The 22,417-nt window shown below is 36.0% G+C and overlaps 1 protein-coding gene across 4 annotated transcripts in view; it reads right to left on the bottom strand.

The window, feature by feature from the left end:
• LOC148951236 (protein phosphatase 1 regulatory subunit 14B) overlaps positions 1-21,935 on the bottom strand; it is an 88,184-nt gene extending 66,249 nt beyond the window's left edge. The window contains exons 1-2 of one of the 4 annotated variants that reach the window (XM_089090744.1): positions 21,802-21,935; positions 12,257-12,556 (exon numbers count right to left, since the gene is read on the bottom strand). In XM_089090744.1, the coding sequence (XP_088946870.1) occupies positions 12,257-12,520 (264 nt within the window). In that variant the 5' untranslated portion in view covers positions 12,521-12,556; positions 21,802-21,935. The other 3 variants (XM_089090747.1, XM_089090746.1, XM_089090745.1) reach the window with 3 other exon arrangements.
• Between the last annotated feature and the right edge of the window lie 482 nt (positions 21,936-22,417).

Raw genomic sequence — 22,417 nt, 5'->3', positions numbered from 1 at the left:
GAAAATTTCATATCAAAATTTTTTGGAGAAGTTGGATTTTAGACAGCCTGCAAGTAGAGTGTACAAAACAGTGAAAAAATTGATTACAGGGAAGACAGATGATAATGGTAACCCACCCTTGATTTTTAATGGAGAGGAGTTAGTGTAAGAACAAAAAAAGCGAATAAAGCAGTAGATTTTGTAGAGTCAGTGATTGGAAGACCAGACGATTTTAAGGATGATGAACAATTTACATTTGCTAAGGTAATAAGACTCTCTGAAATGAAAGATTATATGGATTATAACAGATATTTTAAGGTAGAGGAGTTAAAGAATGTGATTCGAAAGTTACCATTAACAGCACCAGGTTTAGACATGATTTCCCCACGGTATATCAAACATTTAAGTGACAAATGGATAAAAACATTGTTAGAAATTATTAACAAAGACTGGGAAGACGAAAAAATTTCCAAAAATATGGAAGGATGGGGTAGTTACTATGATTCCTAAATAAGGCAAACTACTACTACTAACAACTCATCGCAGCACCAAGCCGCCTGATGCCAACACAGCTACGCACGCTCCTCCTCCACCCCAATCTATTCAAAGCCTCCCTTTTTACACCCGCCCACGAAGTTTCCATTTCCTTTAAATCTTTCTTTATGACGTCCTCCAACCCCAGACGGGGACGACCTGCTTTCCGTTTAGCCCTAGTTGGTTGGCCGAAAAGAACAATCTTGGGCAATCTGTCATCCTTCATCCGCTCAACGTGCCCTAACCACCTCAACCATTCTTTCATTATAGACCTAGAAAGCGGTATTGAACCACATTTTTTGTATAGCCTATTGTTTGAAATACGGTCAGTCAGCCGGGTACCCAGAACAATCCTTAAGCAATTTCTCTGGAAAACATCTAGCAAATCTTCATCCGCTTTTTGGAGCATCCATGCTTCAGAGCCATATTTGACCATTGCCATCACTCTAGCTTCTAAGATTCTAATCTTGGTTTGCAGACTTATCTTCCTATTCTTCTAGACTTTTTTTTAACTGTGAAAAAAACACCCTGAGCCTTGGCTATTCTATTTTTAACATCTTGACTGCTCCCACCATCTTTACTAATAATACTACCAAGGTAAGTGAAGCTGCCCATCTGATCAATCTTTTCATTACCCAACGTTTCATAACATTCATTACCCAACGTTTCCTAACATTAATTTTCAAACCAATACTAGCACCCTGAACTCGCAAAACCTCTAAAACTTCATTCATTTTGCTCACACTTTCATCTAGGATGCTTAAATCATCAGCATAATCCAAGTCCAGGAGACTTTTTCCTCCCCATTTGATTCCGTGGTCTCCCATTGCCTTTCCTGTGCTCCTTAAAACAAAGTCCATCAAAATAATCCATATAAAGGGGGATAGAACACAATCCTGCTTAAATCCTAATTTAATAAAAAACCAGCTGCTAACCTCATTTACTACCTTAACCGCAGAATTTTTACTCTTTTAAATTGTACTAATCAATTTTATTTATTTGTATTTTATATCATATAAGGATAAAAAAACTAACAAAGCTATTCAATAAACAAAATATAACGATTTCTAATAATCCATCAAAATGAGGACCAAAGGTGTTTGAAAAATTAGGCACTTCTAAATTATTAAACTAAGAGTGAAAATTTGGTCAGCACATCCTCTACCTTTTCTAAAAACGCACTGCTCTTCTCTTAAAACTTTGTCTACGGCATCACTCAGTCTAAAAAGTATCATATTACTAAGTAATTTACAACCTACAGAGACCAGACTAATGCCTCGATAATTACCACACTCACTTTTATCACCTTTCTTATAAAGTGGCTTAATTAAGGTTTTCCTAAAATCGTTAGGTACTTCCCCTTTTTCAAAAATCATATTCATAATCTTCAATAACTTATTTCTAACCTCAGAGCCACCATATTTAAGAAACTCATTTACTACCCTATCAGCACCTGGAGCCTTATTATTCTTTAATACTTTTAGTACTGTTGCTAATTCCTCCCCACAAAACAAATCTTCCGTTACATCCAAAGGATCACAAACTTTTTCATTTTCCTCTATATTTTTTCCTGCAACTCTATCTCGGTTAAGCAAGTTCTCAAAATGTTCTGCCCATCTCGCTATAGCTTTTTCCTTATCGCTAATTGCCACCCCATTCCTATCTTTCACTGGGACAAGTCCGGATTGACTACTACCTCTCAATTTGTTAACGTGCCAGTACAATATTTTACTATTATGCCGTCTAGCTGCATCTTCTAAATCCTCGGCAATTTTATCCATGGCCTCCACTTTACACCTCCTTAGTTCATATTTCAATGCTTTCTCCACTTTCTTTACATTTGTTTTGTTTTCATGCGATCTATCACTCAGATAATTTTTGTACCAGTCCCTTCTCCTTTCTATTAAACATAAAGCTTTTTCACTAATATTCTTAGCTGCAGTTCTAGCTTTCTTCCCTAATACATCTTCAGCAACTTCACAAATTATTTTTCTAAAATTATTCCAACCATCTTCCACATTATCAAATTTTAAACTCCCAAGAATAGTATTTAACTGTTCCTGGAAAGTTTCTCTCAAATTCTCATCCTGGAGTCTACAAACATCATAATTTCCCGGGAGGTAATTACCCTTCCGATATTTCAGCTTTAAATCAACCCTTGACACTACTAGATGGTGATCTTTACTTTTAACATCAATAACAGCACTCCCATATACCCTAGTATCTTGTATTGATCCTACCAGTCTTCGGTTTACTATAACATAATCACTAACGTTTACTGTCTCACCATCACGCGAATACCATGTTATCTTATGGGCCATGTTATGACCAAACACCGTATTGGTTAGAACTAGATTGTTATACCTACAAAATTGCAAAAGTCTGTATCCATTACTGTTTTCTTTTCCTACAAGAAATTTACCTAAGCTGGGATACCATCTATCCTTATTTCTACCAACCTGGGCGTTAAAATCTCCCAGCAATAACATCATGTTTCTACCTGGGACCTTGTCTATTTGCTCCTGTAACTGTAAGTAAAATTCATCTGAGTCACTAGTATCTCCATCAGACGGTTCTACTGGGGCATATACTACTATAACTGATACCCTGAACTTTCTAGTCATAAAATGAGCAATTAGTATTCTATTTTTAATACCTTCCCAACATAAACAAGACTTAGCAGCTTCCTTATTCCTCATAAGCCCTGCTCCATGTCTATATACCCCATCTTTCCTGTCTGAATAAACAAATTCTATATACCCTAATTTAATACATTCTGCCCCTGGAATAAGAGCTTCTGTAACTCATAATAAGTCCAACTCGAACCATCCGAATTCGTCAGTTAAAATGTCGACATGATAGTCATTTTATAACGTCGTAACATTCCAAGTTCCAATTTTCATGTTCTTTAAGTCATTGAAACTTTTATGGGCTCAGGAAAATCAATGATCCCCGATACTAGTGCAGGACGGGGATCTCATATTTTCTCAAGTGTACCCCGAAGTGCTTAAGCTAGCTTCTAACTAGACAATAAGAAGTCCCTAGAACCTCCATCACTGGGGGTTTTGTGCAATCCTGGACCCATCTTGTTCAAAACATGGTTTTTAGCACTTGGTGATGCTCTTCTATCAACAAGAGTCGAAATCCTGAACAGACAATCTCAAGCCTATTACCTCCGACTCATTATATATTCATGCCTACAAATATTATGCTACTACGGGGATTATGCTAAATAAGGCAAAGATAATTCAAAAACGGAAAACTTAAGGATGATCACTCTACTACCTCTGTTAGGAAAAGTTTATGAAAGAATAGTTAAAGTGAGGCTTACATGGAAAGTGGAAAGAACAAATACTTTGAAAGATGTTCAATTTGGGTTTAGAAAGAACAGAACTACTATAGAAGTTTTACAAATGTTTGTAAATGATGCAGTATATTGTTTGGAAAATAGGAAAATCTGTTTAGCAGTGTTCTTTGACGTGAGTAGTGCTTTTGATAGTGTGGTTCATCGACATATACTAGAAGGAGTGATTGCAGCAAAGGTTAGAGGACGTTTACTAAGATTTTCTTATTATTATTTACGTGAACGAGAAGTGACAGTAAAAGTGGGTAAAGCATGTTCGGAAAGAAAGGTAATGAGAAAACGTCTCATTGGGGCCAGATTATTACAATATAAGTGAATTTCATATACCACTGGATACAGGGAGGATAGAGCTGGAATTTTCGCTGATGATAATGGAATAAGGATAGTGTGTGATAGTATGGAGGAGGGGCAACGAGTGGCCCAGGAGAAAATAAAATTAATGGAAACGTGGGTCATGGAAAATTGTGTGCAGTTTTCAGTCGAGAAAACCAAAGCAATGGTAATCACGCGAACAAAAAAGTACTCTGCTCTGTGTCTTTTTCTAAATGGGGAACAAATTGAAACCGTGAATGAATTTAAACTGCTTGGAATTACCATTGATAGAAGGCTGACGTTTAAAGCTCATATAAGACAATTAAAGAAAACATGTGCCAAAAGATTAAATATTATGAAAATGTTATGTGGAGCAAATTTTGGGCCAAAGCCCGACTTTTTGATGGAATTTTATATAAAATACATAAGAGCGAAATTGGAATATGGAGGAATAATTTATATGGCAGCGTCCAAGTCGTTGTTAGAGGAGCTGGAAACTATTCAATACATTGCTTTAAGGATAGCTTTTACACCTTCGAGAAAGCTCCACGGAGCTTTCTCGAATCAGAAAGTATGATTGAGAAGCTAGGTAGCAGGAGAGACATAGTAACATTAAAGTTTTTACGGAAGACATGGATAGCTGACCAGTCGAATCCCACTAAATCAAGAATGCTAAAAGAGGGAAGGTTGTGGTGTTCATGGAAAAAAACTATTCGGTATTGTGAGGGCAAAGGAGATAATGGAAGGGTTTCATATGGATTGTCAGTTGACATCAATGTTGAGTGTCCATTATGTTCATAACCCCTCAGGGTGGATCCATCCCATACCAGTGCAATACTGAATTTGAAAAGTGGGATACTCTAGATTATGATCAATCATTCAAGATGACAAAAAAAAAATGCAATATCTTGACACTGTGGATATCTTCACAGGTGCATCCAAAGTGGATTATAGAGTGGGGGCTGCTTTTGTAATTCCCTCCAAGAATATAATTAAACTGATTAAATTAAGTCATACAACTACAGTTTTTCAAGCGGAAATAGTTGCAATAGCCAAAGTAGTGAAATATCTAATAGATTTGGGACCCACAGGTGAAAAATATAGAATCTGTTCGGATTCACAAAGTGGTTTGGAGGCAATCAAGAATTTTATCTAGCAAATAAAGTAGCTCCCGAAGTGATCTTTTGTCATGAAGAATTACAGAAACTACTGGAAAAGGGAGTAAACTTCACATTGGATTGGGTACAGAGGCATGCGAACATTAGTGGAAATGGAATGTCTGACACTGCAGCAAAACAAGCATCCATAGAAGACGTGCAAACATTAGTAGGTATCACGCCCAGGATGGTTAATCAAATTGGAGAAGTGATAAAGAAATCGAGAATAAAGACATTCGAGGACAGCTGTGCGTTCTCAACAAATATGTTAGTTATACAAAAGAAAGAATGGCAAATCGAAAAGAGAATAAATGGACCGCTAAGTAAATCTGAAGCCAGGGTGATATTTAGACTAAGGTCAGGTCATGCAGGAATTCAGAAATATAGAGCCGTTTTTATAATGAAGATCTGTTATTTGAATGTGCGGGAACAGAAGACAAGAGGAAGGATATTGGACAGTTTATTAGAGAAAAAAAAATTCGACAGAGTAGTGACATACTAAGTGGAGCGGGCTTGAACAGTGACTGTGTTGATGGATTTAAGTTGATATGCAAGTTCTTAAAGGATATTAATGGGATACATCTTATATAAACCAAGTGGTATTGTGATTATAAGAAGCCTCCTGAGTCCTTGCAGGAAGAGAGGAGGAACCATCCATTTCAATTCAATGTCTTTTCTGCGACTTCTCGGACACAACCATATGATGCACAGAATTAACCAAGAAAATACATCAGACTTACATAAACCAATATTTATACTAGTGTTCTAGTGATAGTAATGCATACGTTCTAGTGATAGTGATGAGTCAGAAAACTTTACTGAAAACATTTTTTATTTCGGGCAGTGTGTTTTTATCAGTCAGAAGATAAACAACAACAACAAAAAATCACCATAATAATCAAGATTAATGAAGACCTATTGCTTTAATGAAAATACAAAACCGACCCCACAAAGACAGGACGTTCTCTTATGAGCATAAAATTATATGATTAGCCTGCACAAAACAAAGACTTCATTGCTTAACTTACAGCACTTCCCCAAGGGACTACGAAGGGTGATGTCATATCCAGAAGAATAGTTATTGGGCCTATCAACTATGCTGAACAAAATGGTTATCTCAAAATTTTGATCTGGCGACTTTGGGGAGGGGGCTAGCTGTCCTCCAATCATTTTGGTCACTTATAAATGGTACTAGAACTTTTAATTTCCATTCGAATGAGCCATTAAACATCTCTCTATATGATGTTCGGGCAAGCCGCAAACCCTGGTAGAAAAAAAAGAAGAAAAAAGAGTAGCATCAGTACTACCCATACAAAAAAGTCGTTTCCCTGTTATTCAAGGCGGAGGAGTACAATTATTCTATGCCAGGTTTTCAACCATGCTGATTCCAATAGTGCATTTTTATTTTGATCTTACGCCATTTTCGAGGAGTTTCAGGTTCTTTTTCGAAATCACTATAAATTTGTTTTCGCAATAAACTTTCACTTTTAAGATTAACCGAAATAATAGTTACCATTCCATTGTCAGATTTCAATTTTTTTCTCATTAGGTAGTTTTTTGGTAATTGTGTGTTAAACGAAACACACTCAAAAATAACGCACTGTAAGAAAAATCGGGTTGCCTAATGGTTAATCCTAATGAAATATACCAAAATATAATGAAAATATACCAACATAAGGAGTACTTTATTAACAAAATTATGGAAACTGGGACAAAGAATTATGGAAAGCAGGCCGCCCAGAAAGAATTATATTAAATACCTAACCAAAATACCAACTAAATATTTAATCAAAATATACTTACACCTTAGTTTTTCGCTGAGCCAAAGCTAATTGTCAATGCAGACAGTAAACCGGTTCTCAACTTTGGGTTACTATGGGATGTGGTTCGCTCTTTACTAGGTTGCAGCTACTGCTGCGACTATGATCAGAATAGTGCAAAAATTTATCATTTTAAAATGAAGGGTTCCGTTCACTTATAGCATAGCCATATGGGTAGTCTTAGATTACAAAATACCATTTAATTTAGTTTCTGTTCGCACATAATTTCATTTTTGCTTTAATGGTAAAATAACATGTTGAGATTTATTGCACATAATTCACATATCAATTACGAGCTGAAACGGTGCCAACTAATTACAATGTCACTGTAACATTGTCAAAATTGCCGATTGATAATTCATACTAAAATTCGTTAAATGATACCTGAATGATATTATTGCGAAAGAGGTGTACCATAAAGAGCGTTCTGATAGACAATTATCATTAATTATATTATATATTTATTCTGTACTTATGTATTAAATGGTACACACTCGAGAAGTGAAGTTTGGTGAAATCTAATGAAATAAAACAAAATATGATGAAAATACAACAGTAACAAACACTTAAGTAACAAAACTATGAAAACTAAAACAAAGAATTATAGTAGGGGGACGCACTGAATGCATTACATTAAATACCTAACCAAAATACCAACTGCATATTTAATCAAAATATAGCTAAAATGTAGTTTTCCACCAAGCCGAAGCTAATTGTCTGATATAAAGACCGTTAAAACCAGTTATTGGTTTCATTTTCTATTACCATTCTCAATCTCATTATCACCATTCTTATTTCTATTCTATAGTTTTCATTTTTTATTGCCTTCAACCCAAAATGGATCATTGCAGATATTTTAGATCTTTATTTAATAAAGAAGTAATAATGATCATTGGATATTTTAGTTCTTTATGTAATTATATAAAAAAAACAAGTTTTTTAACTGAAAGTAAGGAGCGACATTAAAACTTAAAACGAACAGAAATTATTCCGTATATGAAAGGGGCTGTCCCCTCCTCAATACCTCGCTCTTTACGCTAAAGTTTTTATTGTTTTAAAAAACAAAGTTGTGTGACAGATTCAAACTTTAGCGTAAAGAGCGAGGTATTTAGGAAGGGACAGCCCCTTTTATATACGGAATAATTTCTGTTCGTTTTAATGTCACTCCTTACTTTCAGTTAAAAAAAACTTGTTTTTTTTTATTTAATTTCTAAACGTTTTTGAATTAATGCAGCTTTGATTTTGGCTCACCGTACATGAATGAGTAAAACAAAATTTGCGTATTAATTTTACTTTTTTGGCTAAATGGCTTTCTCGAAATTTTGTTCTGACGTAACTTACGTATTAAGTTACGTAACGAACTTTTATATTTGTATGTTTTATTATGTATATTAGGGAGTTTGCCCCCTAGTCGATACCTTGCTCTTTACGCAAAAGTTCGAATTTTGTTCGAATCACCAACCCCTGAATCACAAAAGCCGGTTAATTAGAATTGATAGCTTTTTTGAAACTACTAAAAAATACTTTAGCGAAAAGGGCGAGGTATTGACTAGGGGGGGAATCCCCTCTTATACGTAATAATTTCTGTTCGTTTTAAGCTTTAATGTTGCTCCTTACTTTCAGTTGAAAAAAACTTGTTTTTTTTTATTTAATTTCTGATTGGTTTCTAAATAATGCTGGAAAATCCGACGCCCCCTTCATAGAAATGTCGCTTCCCCCAAGGAAACATCCTCCATGGAAGGATCCACCCCCGTAACCTCCTCCTCCAACACCCCCCCCCCCCATCAGAAAAAAGTCCCTCCTGAAACGTCTTTACACTTCCCACTAACCAATACTATATGTAAACAATGGGCAAAGTTCATAAATTCCAGCCCTTCCTCCGGAAACTGTGGGGGATTAAGTCATCCTCAAAGACATATTTATCAGATTTCCAACTATGCTGAACAAAATGGCTGTCTCAAAATTTTGATTGGGTGACTTTGGGAAAAATGAGCGTTGGAGGGGGCCAAGTTGTCCTCCAATTTTTTTGGTCACTTAAAAAGGGCACTAGAACTTTTAATTTCCCGTTCAAATGACCCCTCTTACGATATTCCAGGACTACTGGATCGATACGATCACCCCTGGGAAAAAAAAAATCTTCGAATAACGAATAATTTCTTCTGACAAAAAAATTAAAAACGAATAATTTCTTCTCACAAAAAATACAAAATTCCACATTTTTGCAGATAGGAGCTTGAAACTTCCGCAGTAGGTTTTTCTGATACGCTGAATCCGATGGTGTGATTTATATTAAAGGTCTATGACTTTTTGGGGGTGTTTCCCCCTATTTTCGAAAATAAGGCAAATTTTCTCAGGCGCATAACCTTTGATGGATAAAACTAAACTTAATGAAACCTATATATTTTAAATCAGCATAAAAATCTGATTCTATTGATGTATCTATGTGCATCAAAATTCCGGTTTTTAGAGTTTCGGGTACTATTGAGCCGGGTCGCTCCTTACTTACAGTTCGTTACCACGCACTGTTTGATTGAATCATATAATATAGAGAAATGACCAATGACAGTTATTAGTTATCATCACAACATAAAAAGAACGGACGACGGCAGGAAAATGGATAAAACGTTTATGGAATTTTTTTTAATTAATGGAAAATTTTTTTATCATAAAGTTTTTTTTTCCTGAAACGCAGTAAGAAAAAAAATGGGGTAGCTGGCTACGAGGAGTTGCCGACTCTCGAAAATAATGTACACCAGGTGGGGCGTAACATAACTATGCCAAGCGTGGTGAAACTGTGCCAACCGTGACAACGTGCGTCAAGCTTGGTGCAAGGATGTGCAGTTAATTGTGTTATTATTCTTTTTAAAGGTGTTTCACGGAATGATCCCGCAAGTTATCGTCCCATATCTCTCTTATCAGTGTAATACTTTTTTATTACGCTTTTTTATCATAGTAATTGTTTTTAAACTGCTTTCTCGACTTCTTTATTTTCTTTATTCCAAACATTCTTTTCGTGATTTTTAGTTTGGTTTTAGGGCAAAGCGGTCAACTGAGCATGCATGTGCATCTCTTTCGAATCATTTAAATTCAGCTCTTGACTCTGGTCTGATACCTGGTGCTCTTTTTCTCGATGTATGAAAAATATTCAACTCATTAACACACAAGATTCTTCTTTGGAAACTATCTCATATTGGCATAAGAGGGAGTGCTTATTCTCGGTTCCTATCATATTTACCAGGCAGATATTTACCATTTTTTCTGTTGTTGGAAGCTCAAGTAACCTGACAGTATTGTTTAATATTACATCATTATCTCGGTCGTTATTACCCTAACGGTTTGGGAGTTGTGAAAAGAATCATCGTCGCAGCTGGTGAATAGAAACAGGATCCATTATCCAGTCACCCACCTTAACAATCCCCAAAATCAAAAGCTAGGCAGGGCAGTAGCACATGATTCCACCAACTCAATTAAACATCCAGCCCAATCCAGTTACATCAACCCCAAGGAAAACCGAGAGAAACTTAATTATTAACTAGAAATTAACTAACTCATGTGTTTGTACATGTCGTTGTTGCTGTAGTCCTCCGTTCCAGCAGCATTTAGGCTGAGCAACGGGCCCCCAATCACTGGGACCAGAAAAAAAAATCCGATTGGCTTGAAACTTATATCTTAGTCTTCAGATCAAGGGGACTAGAATTCGCAAAAAAAATGGAAAAAAATATAATCCCTCACCTAAAAATGGCACCCTAAAAACACCAACACTTTTTTTTTTTTTTTTTTTTTTTGCGGCGTTAAACTTAAAGCCGCAGGTCTCTTGCCGAGTGGACATTAATTAAAGAAAATGTTGAATTGGGAGGAACAGGGAACCGTAAAAATTACGATCCGAAAGAAATATTTTTCACGGTTTTACTGGTCCATGTGTAAAACAATTTCGTTGGGAGGGAAGAGATGGGGCCTAGAAATAGAAAAAAACTTGTTGACCCTCGACTAACTCTGCTGAAACCATCTGTAGTATTGATTCGTGATGCTCAAAATAAGCCAACATGGCTTTGTCTCTAATTAGCTTGCAACTTATTGGGCATACACACTGGGCGAAACGAACCGCAGATAAGAAAGTATTTTGATAAAATTGGATTGTATCGATTAGAAACATCCCAAATATGCAAAACATTGCTTATCTCGCACTCGCATGAACTTTCAGGGTAAGTTGACTGGACCAAAGGGATCTCAATAAGGACCAACCAGCAAGACCGGGCCAAGAGGCCCGGTCTTGCTGGTTCTAGACCGGGCCAAGAGGACCTCCAGCAAGACAGAACACATTGCTATAGTATCAAGAACAAGATAACAAGCAAATAACACCGCAAGTCTAATCATGGCTTTAAAATAAAAGTGGTGCTACTCTCTCCCCCAGACAGAATTTTGTCAGATATTACTGGCTGCAGTTCATCCAATCTCGGCAGCCTATTCTCGAAAACATCCTGTCACATGGTCAGATACTGGACAGGACGGTCAACAATTCAAATTAGCAGTAGTATGCCCCTATTTGTTCCTATTACTCTCAAGGGTACTATACAAGAAATGTGTTATCACTACTCCCTTTTGGACACCAAACAAGAAACCTTATAAGATTTTAGGTCATTCTTTATGACCTAGCCAAACCAGGACATCCTGCTCTCTGTTCCTTGCTGGCCATTTTGTCAAACTATCCTAGTTTGACAAAACGATAGATTCAACTATCTTCGGCATCCATAAAACAAGCCAAAGCGACCTTGGCCTCTCATACGATGCACTGCAGTCTCTAGGAGAGGGGGGGGGGCATTTGATAGTAAAAATCTCTTAAACGTGCAAATTACACAAAAATGAAGAACAAATTCAACAAAGCAAATCAAGCAGACATTTTCTGTTGTTTTCCTTTATCATACACAAATGGGCGTTATGATCTTTAAAGCTGCTGATTTAAAAAGCGGGCAGTCAATTAATACTGACGAGTAATCCTATAATGAGAGAAATAAATTAAAAACCTGCTATCACCAAATTCCTAATGCAAAAAAAAGTAAAAAAAAGTGTAAAAACAAGTGAAAGAGACTTACCGTACATCCATACAGATCTTGCAGTCTGTCGTACATCCACATTTCTACACTAAGCCTTTTACGAATAAGACTCATTTGGTGAGATCCATATTTGGCTGTTAAAAATCTTTCTCTTTTTTCTTTGGACTCATCCACTTTTTCATCAAAATTGACATGGTTAGCTTTAGCAGGACTTCTGTCATGTCCAGGACTTCCATCATTGGTGGCAAGAATGCCTCGAGTTGCAATTGATTCAATCCTAGGAGTTGTCACTTGACAATCCATTCTGAAAGCTGTTGCACAAATGTAAATTTTTTGGACCTAAAAATGAAATTTAAAATATTTTAATAACAAGACACTACGTTTTGCCTGATGATCAGAATTGATTAATTTTTAAATGGCTGTGGACAAAGTTGAAGCATTCAAGGAATGTTTTGGGGAGCCAGTGGAATTCAAACTTTGATCAGGGGAGAGGGATGGACCAGAGGGAACATCAATCCAATCTTTCATCCCTTAATTCTATGACTGTCTTCCTTAGTTCTGCCCTAGGAATGACCCATGGATGGATGATAGATAGACTTATCTATCTACAAATGAAATGACATCATTTTTATAAAATCCTAAAAAGGGCTTATCCCAGATTTACCTCTCAATTACTTGCACTATCTGTCTTGGCCTTTTCTACAATTAGCCATGTCTTGATGCCTACTGCAAAATACTCGACTTTAATTCCCCTGCCCCTGGTGGACTACAATCAATTCCCACTGACGTAGAAATGTAGACCAAAGTAACAATACATGCCCAGTTCATTGAAACAGTGCGTCTACATTTTCATAGGCAGCGCGCTAGTGCTGCCTAAGTAAAGAACAATGTGGGCACAATGTGTTTTTTCTCCACCCGGGCACCTAGTATGAAAGGAGTTGTCGTAGAAACTTCGAAAAAGGCTCAGTCGATTGGAAATTGGACTGTCTAGTTCCCTTTTTAATAGTCAAAATTGATTGGAGGTCACCTAGGCCCTCCCCCCCCACGCCGCCGTCCCCCAAACCCATACAATCCACATTTGGTGATATCCCGGGGGGTCAGTGGAGTTGATTTACAGATAGAAAATGTATTTTTGAGGAGGACACTCCCCCAAAACCCTCAGGGCAAGGGTTTTAAGTTATGCCCTGGGGGCATAAAGGTTTTTATAGAAGGCGTTGTTGTAGAAACTTCAAAACAGGCTCATTCGATTGGAAATTTAAAGAGCTTGTACCCTTTTTAATGGTCAAAAGTGATTGGAGGGCAACTAGCCCCTCCCCCCACTCGAATCATTCCCCCAAACATCCCCAATCAAAATTTTGAGATAGCCATTTTGTTCAGCGTAGTTGATTTCCAGATAGAAAATATGTTTTTTTAGGAGGAAACTCCCCCAACCCTCGGGGCAAGGGTTTTAAGTTATGCCCTGGGGGCATAAAGGTTTTTATAGAAGGCGTTGTTGTAGAAACTTCAGAACAGGCTCATTCGATTGGAAATTCAAAGAGCTTGTACCCTTTTTAATGGTCAAAAGTGATTGGAGGGCAACTAGCCCCCCCCCCCCCGCACGCCCATCATTCCCCCAAATACATCCAATCAAAATTTTGAGATAGCCATTTTGTTCAGTGTAGTTGATTTCCAGATAGAAAATATGTTTTTGAGGAGGACACTCCCCCAAAACTCTCAGGGCAAGGGTTTTAAGTTATGCCCTGGGGGCATATAAGGTTTTTACAGAAGGCGTTGTCGTAGAAAATTCAAAACAGGCTCATTCGATTGGAAATTCAAAGGGCTAGTACCCTTTTAATAGTCGAAAGTGATTGAAGGGCAAAGAGCCCCCCCCCCCCACGCCCATCATTCCCCCAAACACATCCAATCCAAATTTTGAAATAACCATTTTGTTAGGCATAGTTGATTTCCAGATAGAAATTATGTTTTTGAGGAGCACATTCCCCCACAACCCTCAGGGCAAGGGTTTTAAGTTATGCCCTGGGGGCATATAAGGTTTGTATAGAAGGTGTTGTCGTAGAAACTTCAAAACAGGCTCATTCAATTGGACATCAAAGGGCTAGTGCCCTTTTTAATTGTCGAAAGTGATTGGAGGGCAACTAGCCCCCCCCCCCCCACATACCCATCATTCCCCGAACACATCCAATCAATATTTTTAGATAGCCGTTTTGTTCAACGTAGTTTTAAGTTCTGGAAATTAGGTCTTTGAGGATGATAGCCCCCTAGCAGCCCTCGGGATAAGGGTTGTAAGTTATGCCGTGGGAGCACATAATGTTTTTATAGAACGCGTTGTCGTAGAAAGTTCGAAAAGGGCTCATTTGATTAGAAATTGAAATGGCTTGTGCCCTTTTTAATAGCCGAAAGCAATTGGAAGGCAACTAGCACTCGTTCCATGCCCACCATTTTCCCAAACACATCCAATCAAAATTTGGAGATGCCATTTTGTTCCGCGCAGTTAAAGCTCAGGAAATTATACCTTTGAGCAGGACACTCCCCCCACAGGCTTCAGATTAATGGTTATAAGTTATGCCCTGGGGGCATATAAGTTTTTATTGAAATCTTTGTCGTAGAAACTTGAAAAAGGGCTCATTCAATTGGAAATTCAAAGGTCTAGTGCTCTTTTTAGTAGTCGAAAGTGATTTGAGGGCAACTAACCCCCTTCTTTTGCCCACCTTTTCCCCAAACACGTCCAATCAAAATTTTTAGATAGCCATTTTGTTCAGCGTTGTTGATTTCCAGATATAAATTGTGTTTTGGGGGAGGACACTCCCCCACAGCCCTCATGGCAAGGGTTGTAAGTTATGCACTCGGGGCATATAAGGCTTTTACTGAACGCGTTGTCGTAAAAACTTCAAAAATGACTCATTCAATTGGAAATTGAAATGGCTAGTGCCCTTTTTAATAGTCGAAAGTGATTGGAAGGCAACAAACACCCTTTCCACGCCAGGGTCCCCAGGGTAAAGGTTGTAAGTTATGCCCAGGGGGCATATAAGGTTTTTAATGATAGATTTGTCATAAAAACTTGAAAAGGGGTTCATTCAATTGGATATTGAGAGGGATAGTGCCCTTTTTAATAGTTGAAAGTGATTGGATGGTAACTAACCCCCCTCTTACGCCCACCATTCCCCCAAACACATTCAATCAAAATTTTTAGAAAGCCATTTTGTTCAACGTAGTTTAAAGTTCTGGAAATTAGGTCTTTGAGGATGACAACCCCCCTCCCAGCCCTCAGGGCGAGGGTTGTAAGTTATCCCCTGGGGGCATATAAGGTTTTTATTCAAAGCGTTGTCATAGAAAATTCAAAATGGCTCATTTGATTGGAAATTGAAAGGGTTAGTGCCTTTTTTAATAGTTGAAAGCGATTGGAGAAAGACTAACGCCCCTCTCACGCCCACCATTTTCCCAGATACACCCAATCAAAATTTTGTGATAGCCATTTTCTGTAACGTAGTTGAAAGTTCTGGAAACTAGGTCTTAGAGGATGACAACCACCCTCACAGCCCTTAGGGTAAGAGTTGTAATTTATGCCCTGGGGCCATATAAGGTGTTTATAGGAAGCGTTGTCGTATAAACTCGTAAAAGGCTCATTTGATTGGAATTCGAAAGGCCTAGTGCCCTTTTTAATAGTCGAAAGTAATTGTAAGACTTGACATTTATATAGTAAAGATCGATGTGGGTATAATGTATTATTTTTTTCTTGTTGTTGTTTAGACCAGGGCACTTTGTATCAAAGGAGTTGTCGTAGGAACTTCGAAAAGGGCTCATTCGATTGAAAATAGAAAGGGCTGATGCCCTTTTTAATAGTCGAAAATGATTGGAGGGAAACTAATCCCCCTCCCACGCCCACCCGCTCATTTGACTTTATGTTTAAAAACTAAATGTTTCCATAAGATTAAATCAAAATGCGCTGTGTTAATGCTAATTCCCAATAAGGCATCTCAGTAGTATCCCAATAACAAATGAGGGTATTATTTTCAAACTTTTGGGGCTGCATCTGCTCTTAAAATTTAAAGAAATCAAAATAGTGTAAGTGTATCCAAGCTATCAAAGAAAGTAAACAGATTTTTTTGCGAATGATATCAAGTTTTCTATTTCAGGTCAACTAGAGGAGGTATAAAACTAAATTAAACACTACTATTTGTGTCCGGATTTTTAAGAGGGTGTATGTTCTTAAAAATTGCTGGAATTTTTTCTCTCCAGCAAACAAATAGCAGGCCAAACTGTAAATTCTTAAAAAAAACGAAAAGATTTAAAGTATTATTTTCTTTTTTTCTGAAAATACTATGTCAATATAAAACGAACAGACATTAATTTAAAAAAAACTTTTTCCACAAAGTAAGTTTTTCAAAGAAAAGTAAAGAACTCCATATAAGAACTACCATAAATCAACATTGATAAATAAATTAAACCCAAAACGAGCAGAAATTACAAAAAATAACTGAGTCAAACTCAAAACGAGCAGAAATTAACGTAAGTTGCGCTCAAAACCCCTATGCCTTCCCAAGGCCAGAACATAATTTGCAATTTACTGAAAAAAATAAATGTTTATACTTTTATAACTTTAATAAATCAAATAATATTAACATTTTGATTACTAAATATCAGTATATGTATATTAAACTGACAATGCACATTCATTTGTATTTTTTTCAGTAAAGTGCAAATTATGTTCTGGCCTTGGGAAGGCATAGGGGTTTTGAGCCCAACTTATGTTAATTTCTGCTCGTTTTGAGTTTGACTTGGTTATTTATTGTAATTTCTGCTTGTTTTGGGTTTCATTTTCTTTATTGATGCTGATTTATGGTAGTTTCACAATTGGTAGATTATTTGATTTTATTTTTGCTCATTTTTTGTTTAATGGAGTTCTTTACTTTTCTTTGAAAAACTTATTTTGTGGAAAAAGTTTTTTTAATTAATCTCAGAAACGGCATGCAGGAACAAGTTGAACTTTTCACTGGTGGCGAAAATGGCCCTTAAAATTTGACTTTGGAGAGCTGGCAGAGGTAAATCAAAAGACATCATGTATCTAAGTTATAAAAATGTCAGATCTATAATGCCTCAGAATCAAATTGTGAGGATTGATCTGAAACTTCTGTCTTGGAGGGAGGAGGTAAAGCCAATAAATGGTGTGTCTCCAATCCACCTAAAAGTTTGACATTATTAGCCCAAGCAGAACTTTGAGCCTATTCATGGTGAAGTAGGGAGATATATCTCAAAGCAGTGTGTCAACCCAGGCTATCAAAATAGTGTATCTGTAATATCTCAGGGACAAATCAAGGGATCAAGAAAAAACTTACAGGGAATGTTTGGGAAGGACATTGGAAAACAAAATATTATATTTTAGAAAAGGATACAAGTCCAAAAAAAGAAAATAAAAAGTTTGAAGCTTAGTAGATATCGTTTTGAAGAAATCGGACTTACTTTAATAATCCAACATCTTTGAAAAGACACAGTATGAAAAGAGATTAAATTGCATAAAGAGCAAAAAACTGGTAAGTGTAAAATATGTTTGTATATATTTTAACAAGTAATTATAACAATTCAAAAACATTAAAAAAGAAAACCATAAGTTTGAAGCTTAGTAGAAATCATTGTTAGAAATCAGACTTGCTGTAATAATCAAATATTTTTGAATAGACTGCAGTATGAAAAGACAAAATATTATATTTTAGAAAAGGACACAAGTGCAAAAACATTCTGGGTCCTAAAAATTGGTTTAGCCAAAAAAAAAGACAATCATTTTAATTAAGTTTAAAACTTGTATCCATAAGTTATATAAGCTGTTAGGTTCAAAAGAATCTTATGCAAAGAAAAAACTTGAGAACTTTTGTTCACCAATAAATGGGCTTATGGACTTTTTATTCAGCAGCTAAGACCCATAATACTCTTGTTTATCCTAATTTCTTAACTTTGAACATTTTTTAAACATTCCAAATCAAAACACTAAAAGATTTTGGATGCATTAGAATGGGGCCTTAAATTTTGTCTTTCTGATTGGTTGAAAAATAAGTGATTTTCAAGTTTCTTGGCCTTGGGGCCAGAGCTATGTTTAGTCTCTGATAGATTTGGAGCTTATATGATGTGTAAGCAGTGCCAGGCAAGCCTCAGTCAAAGCAAAAATATTTTGAAGATCAGGGGAGATGTGACAGATGAATCTGGACCAACAATTCTTTTTCCTTAGAATGGCTTAAACTTACAGGTTTTTTTAGAAATAGACAATGGAATTCTAATGAAGACAGGAGCTATGGGAAAAAATTGTTGTTGATTGAGATGCCCAGAATAGGCAGACATTTTCTGAATCTCCAATCAGCTATTAACCTAGTGTATATGCATACTGGTCCAAACTACCCTAAGAGGAAAGAAATATTATGAAAATATAGGTTGCATTGATTTGTGAAATCACTAAATGACACAAACTGTGATCAAGCCATGCACTCTGCTCAATTGAAGCAAAAAAAAGTTTCAAAACTGCTAGGCCAAATCAACATAGACAAGTTTGCATCAGGCATGTGTGCTTTTTGGGTGGCTATGGTACTGAACAAAATATTTTGCCCCCTTCCTCCCAAATCAAAATAAGAAGTCCTCTTATCCTCCCCTCAACAAATAAACTTCATGAAAAATTTTAACCCAATCCCCAAGCAAGGAGACAAAACAGAATAGGCTTACCAAAACCCCATATAAAATACATCACAATTTTAGTTAATCCTACTTACTAAGCATAATCTAGGTAAGATGCAATGAGATAAACTTGCTTGGATTCAGGTACCTATTGCATACCATTGTTTCAGAGCTAAAGATTGGTGATCAGCTGGGAGCTACACTTACCTAACAATCAAGCCTATAGATAGATTAGGCCTAGAGCACTGAGGGATAAGGAAGAATCCTTTTCTTTGCCTTGCAACATGATTTTGATAAGAAGTTAAGAAGTAGAGTCTAAGAAGAAAGTATTTACCCTGATTTGAGCTGTAGATCTATTCCTATGAGTTGCACTCTATTACATTAGCAATTATGTACAAAGATCCTTTTCATGATGGAAACACTATAATAGCCAAAAGAGTAGTAGTATTATTTTCCTTATTCAATGCACTTTCCAAATATAATGATTTCCACCATGACATACCCCACCTTCCCCTAGCAAGGCTAGATATACCAATAGGCTATAAACAAAACTTCTGAAGAAAACAAATTTTTTCTAGTCTACTACCTGCTCTATAGCACTACATCATTAGGAAAGAATGAATATATATATATATATATATATATATATATATATATATATATATATATATATATATATATATATATATATATCCTAGGGTAAAATTGCAGTTTAGTTGCTCTTCTAAAGGAAACAAAAAGAGCAGTCATAAAACAAAAAGAGCAGTACAGTATCAACAGATTCCCTGATTTATGCTGTTTCCAAACATCATGGTTATTTTTCTGACAATGCACCCCCTCCATAATGGTCCCAGATATAGCCATTGTTTAGTATATTATGTCTAGGATCATGTCTTCTTTGTTAAACAGTTTTTTTTTGTATTCTTGACCTGGTGAACTAAATTAAACTTATGCCTTTATTATGTTCTTTCCAAATATAATAATCATTTCACTTTTGAAAACACCCCCACCCCTGACAGTCCCATGGGTAATACTGGGGAGTTCTGGCTCTTCTGAATGGAATGTCTTAATAAAATAAAATTAGTACCATCAGATCCCTTATTTTTTGCTTTTTCCAAATATCATTGTTACTTTTCTGATAATACGCCCCCCCCCCCCCTTGTAATTCTATATATACCTCTATCATAAATATTGAACTAAAGGAAAACACTAAAACAACAAAATTCATACTTTATAATATTCAGCATGTTTATATTAATCCAATTATCTTGTTTCTTTACATTATCATTCACATTTTAAATCATTTAAAATGGTATTTTTATCCAACACTCAAACAGTCACTCAGACTAAACTAGATATCTTCAAGTCTACACAGGATATGCCCATTATACAATGTTTCAAATGTGGTCAATACAACAAAAAAAAGGTCAATAGGCTATATATAGCCTATAAAATTCCATAACTGACATAGGGCATAGGTGAACATAATAGCCTTCTTTCTTATGCTCTTTTCAAATAGCCTACTTTGCTCAATCCTAATTTACAAGGTTTTAAAGATATGCAAATACATTTCCTAAATTTGAAAAAATACATTGATATGGCTTGAAATTCTACTCAAATAACAGGAATTGCAGTTTCAGAGCCAAGGCCAGAGAAAAAGAAGCTGATAACTGAAAATTAAGGTAAAATGTTGTTTTGTCAAAATTTCAATAGGTATAGACCTGTCACATTGGCAAACTTCAGGACCCTCTAGAGAGAGGAGTTGAAGTAGGTACTTCAAAATAGCATACCTTCCTGGGACATACTTTAGCCTGTCGACCCATCCCTGAAAGTTTTATTTTCCTAACCTAACCCCTTTCCAAGATATCCAAAAGTAGCTAAAGTAAAATTTTACCAAGTAGGTAAAATTTTATCCATTCAGTAATATTTTATTGAAACTGAAAATTAAGGTAAAATGTTTTTTTTTTGTCAAAATTTCATCCCAATTTATATGGTTTTAAAGATATGCAAATACATTTCCTAAATTTTTGAAATAAACTATTTATATGGCTTAAAATTCTGCTCAAATAACTGAAATTGCATTTTCAGAACTAAAGCCAGAGAAAAAGAAACTGATAACTGAAAATTAAGGTAAAATGTTGTTTTGCCAAAATTTCAATAGGTATAGCCTAGACCTGTCATGTAAGCAAAATTTGAGGAACCTCTAGAGGGAGAAGGAGTGGAAATAGGTAATTCAAAATATCTTCCTAGGACATACTTTAGACTGTAGACCCATCCCTGAAAGTTTCATTTTCCTAACCTATCCCCATTCCAAGATAGCCAAAAGTAGTTAAAGTAGAATTTTACCATATAATAATCATTTCTATCAGAAATGAATTTCAGCCCCCCCCCCTATATATGCCAATTCAGGGTATATATTTCTACATTAGGGGGTGGGGGCAAACTTTACCCCCCCCTAATGTAGAAATGTAAACCCTGAATTGGCATATATAGGGGGGGGCTGAAATTCATTTCCAATAGAAATGATTATTAGGGGTAATTTGTAATCAGCATAAAAAAGGCATGGAATGGTGTATTCACTTTATTCCTAAATCAATAATATGATTTGGTATATATTTACCATATTTTTTTCTCCACATTATTGGGGGGCAACTGCCCCCCCCCCGTGCTCCCCCCCAACAATGCCCCTGGAGGTGGAGGTAAATCCTCATAACACTATCCTCTCTTTAGCAGCTATTGGCTGAAATAGTATAAGTTAAACAGTGAAAAACTTACTTTAAATAAGCCAAAAGTAGGTTAGACTGATTTAATATGTGGCCTAGACTATCCTTTTCCAAAAAACAAAAATCTTAAAGGCTATTTTAGGTGAACCACTGACTAAGTCACAATTAATCAACTTAGTAATAGAAATCGTTGTGATTTCAACTTACAACAACTACTTAATTGAAGAAACTGCATTAATGGCAAAACTCATCAACAAAAACAAACTCCTTACAAGGAAATAGAAACTTAACTACTTTTCGTTTGTTTTTACAAATGTTTGTAAGTCGCTGACACGGTTGCGGCTAGGCCGAAAATGACCCCGCTAAAATTTTGCGAATAAATCACTAGATGAGCGAAATAAAATCACTAGATTTATAATTGCATTTTTTCTTCTTGAAAGTGGTAGAAAACTTTCTCACAGTGCTTTACCGAAAAAAATCACTTGTACAAATAGTTTGCCAAATAGATTTTGTTATGGTAGCTCCAGAAAAATAGGTTTTGCTGTAAATTATATTACCCAGGTGATTTGCTACTATCATTTTGAAGACACCCCAAAGTTAGATGACATAGAAAGATTTTTAGTCATCTAATGATTCGGATTCAAAATATAGGATCACTTTTGAACATTTTTGATCCGTGGTTCCTTGTCAACGGACTCATCATATGATTTCTAGTTGGATGGTCCTCTTTTTACCAACGTATGTCTTTTTACATTTTGGTAAAGAACGTGCATGCAAAGTAGTAGTAAATTTTTGTTTTCGTATCATTGTATTATTTCCGGTT

The sequence above is a fragment of the Artemia sp. Qi Xiang Cuo genome, chromosome 6 (assembly GCF_049724085.1).
Source record: "Artemia sp. Qi Xiang Cuo chromosome 6, ASM4972408v1, whole genome shotgun sequence".
Lineage (NCBI taxonomy): Eukaryota > Metazoa > Arthropoda > Branchiopoda > Anostraca > Artemiidae > Artemia > Artemia sp. Qi Xiang Cuo.
The sequence above is the reverse complement of the archived record's forward strand: the minus strand, read 5'-3'. Positions and strand labels throughout refer to the sequence as shown.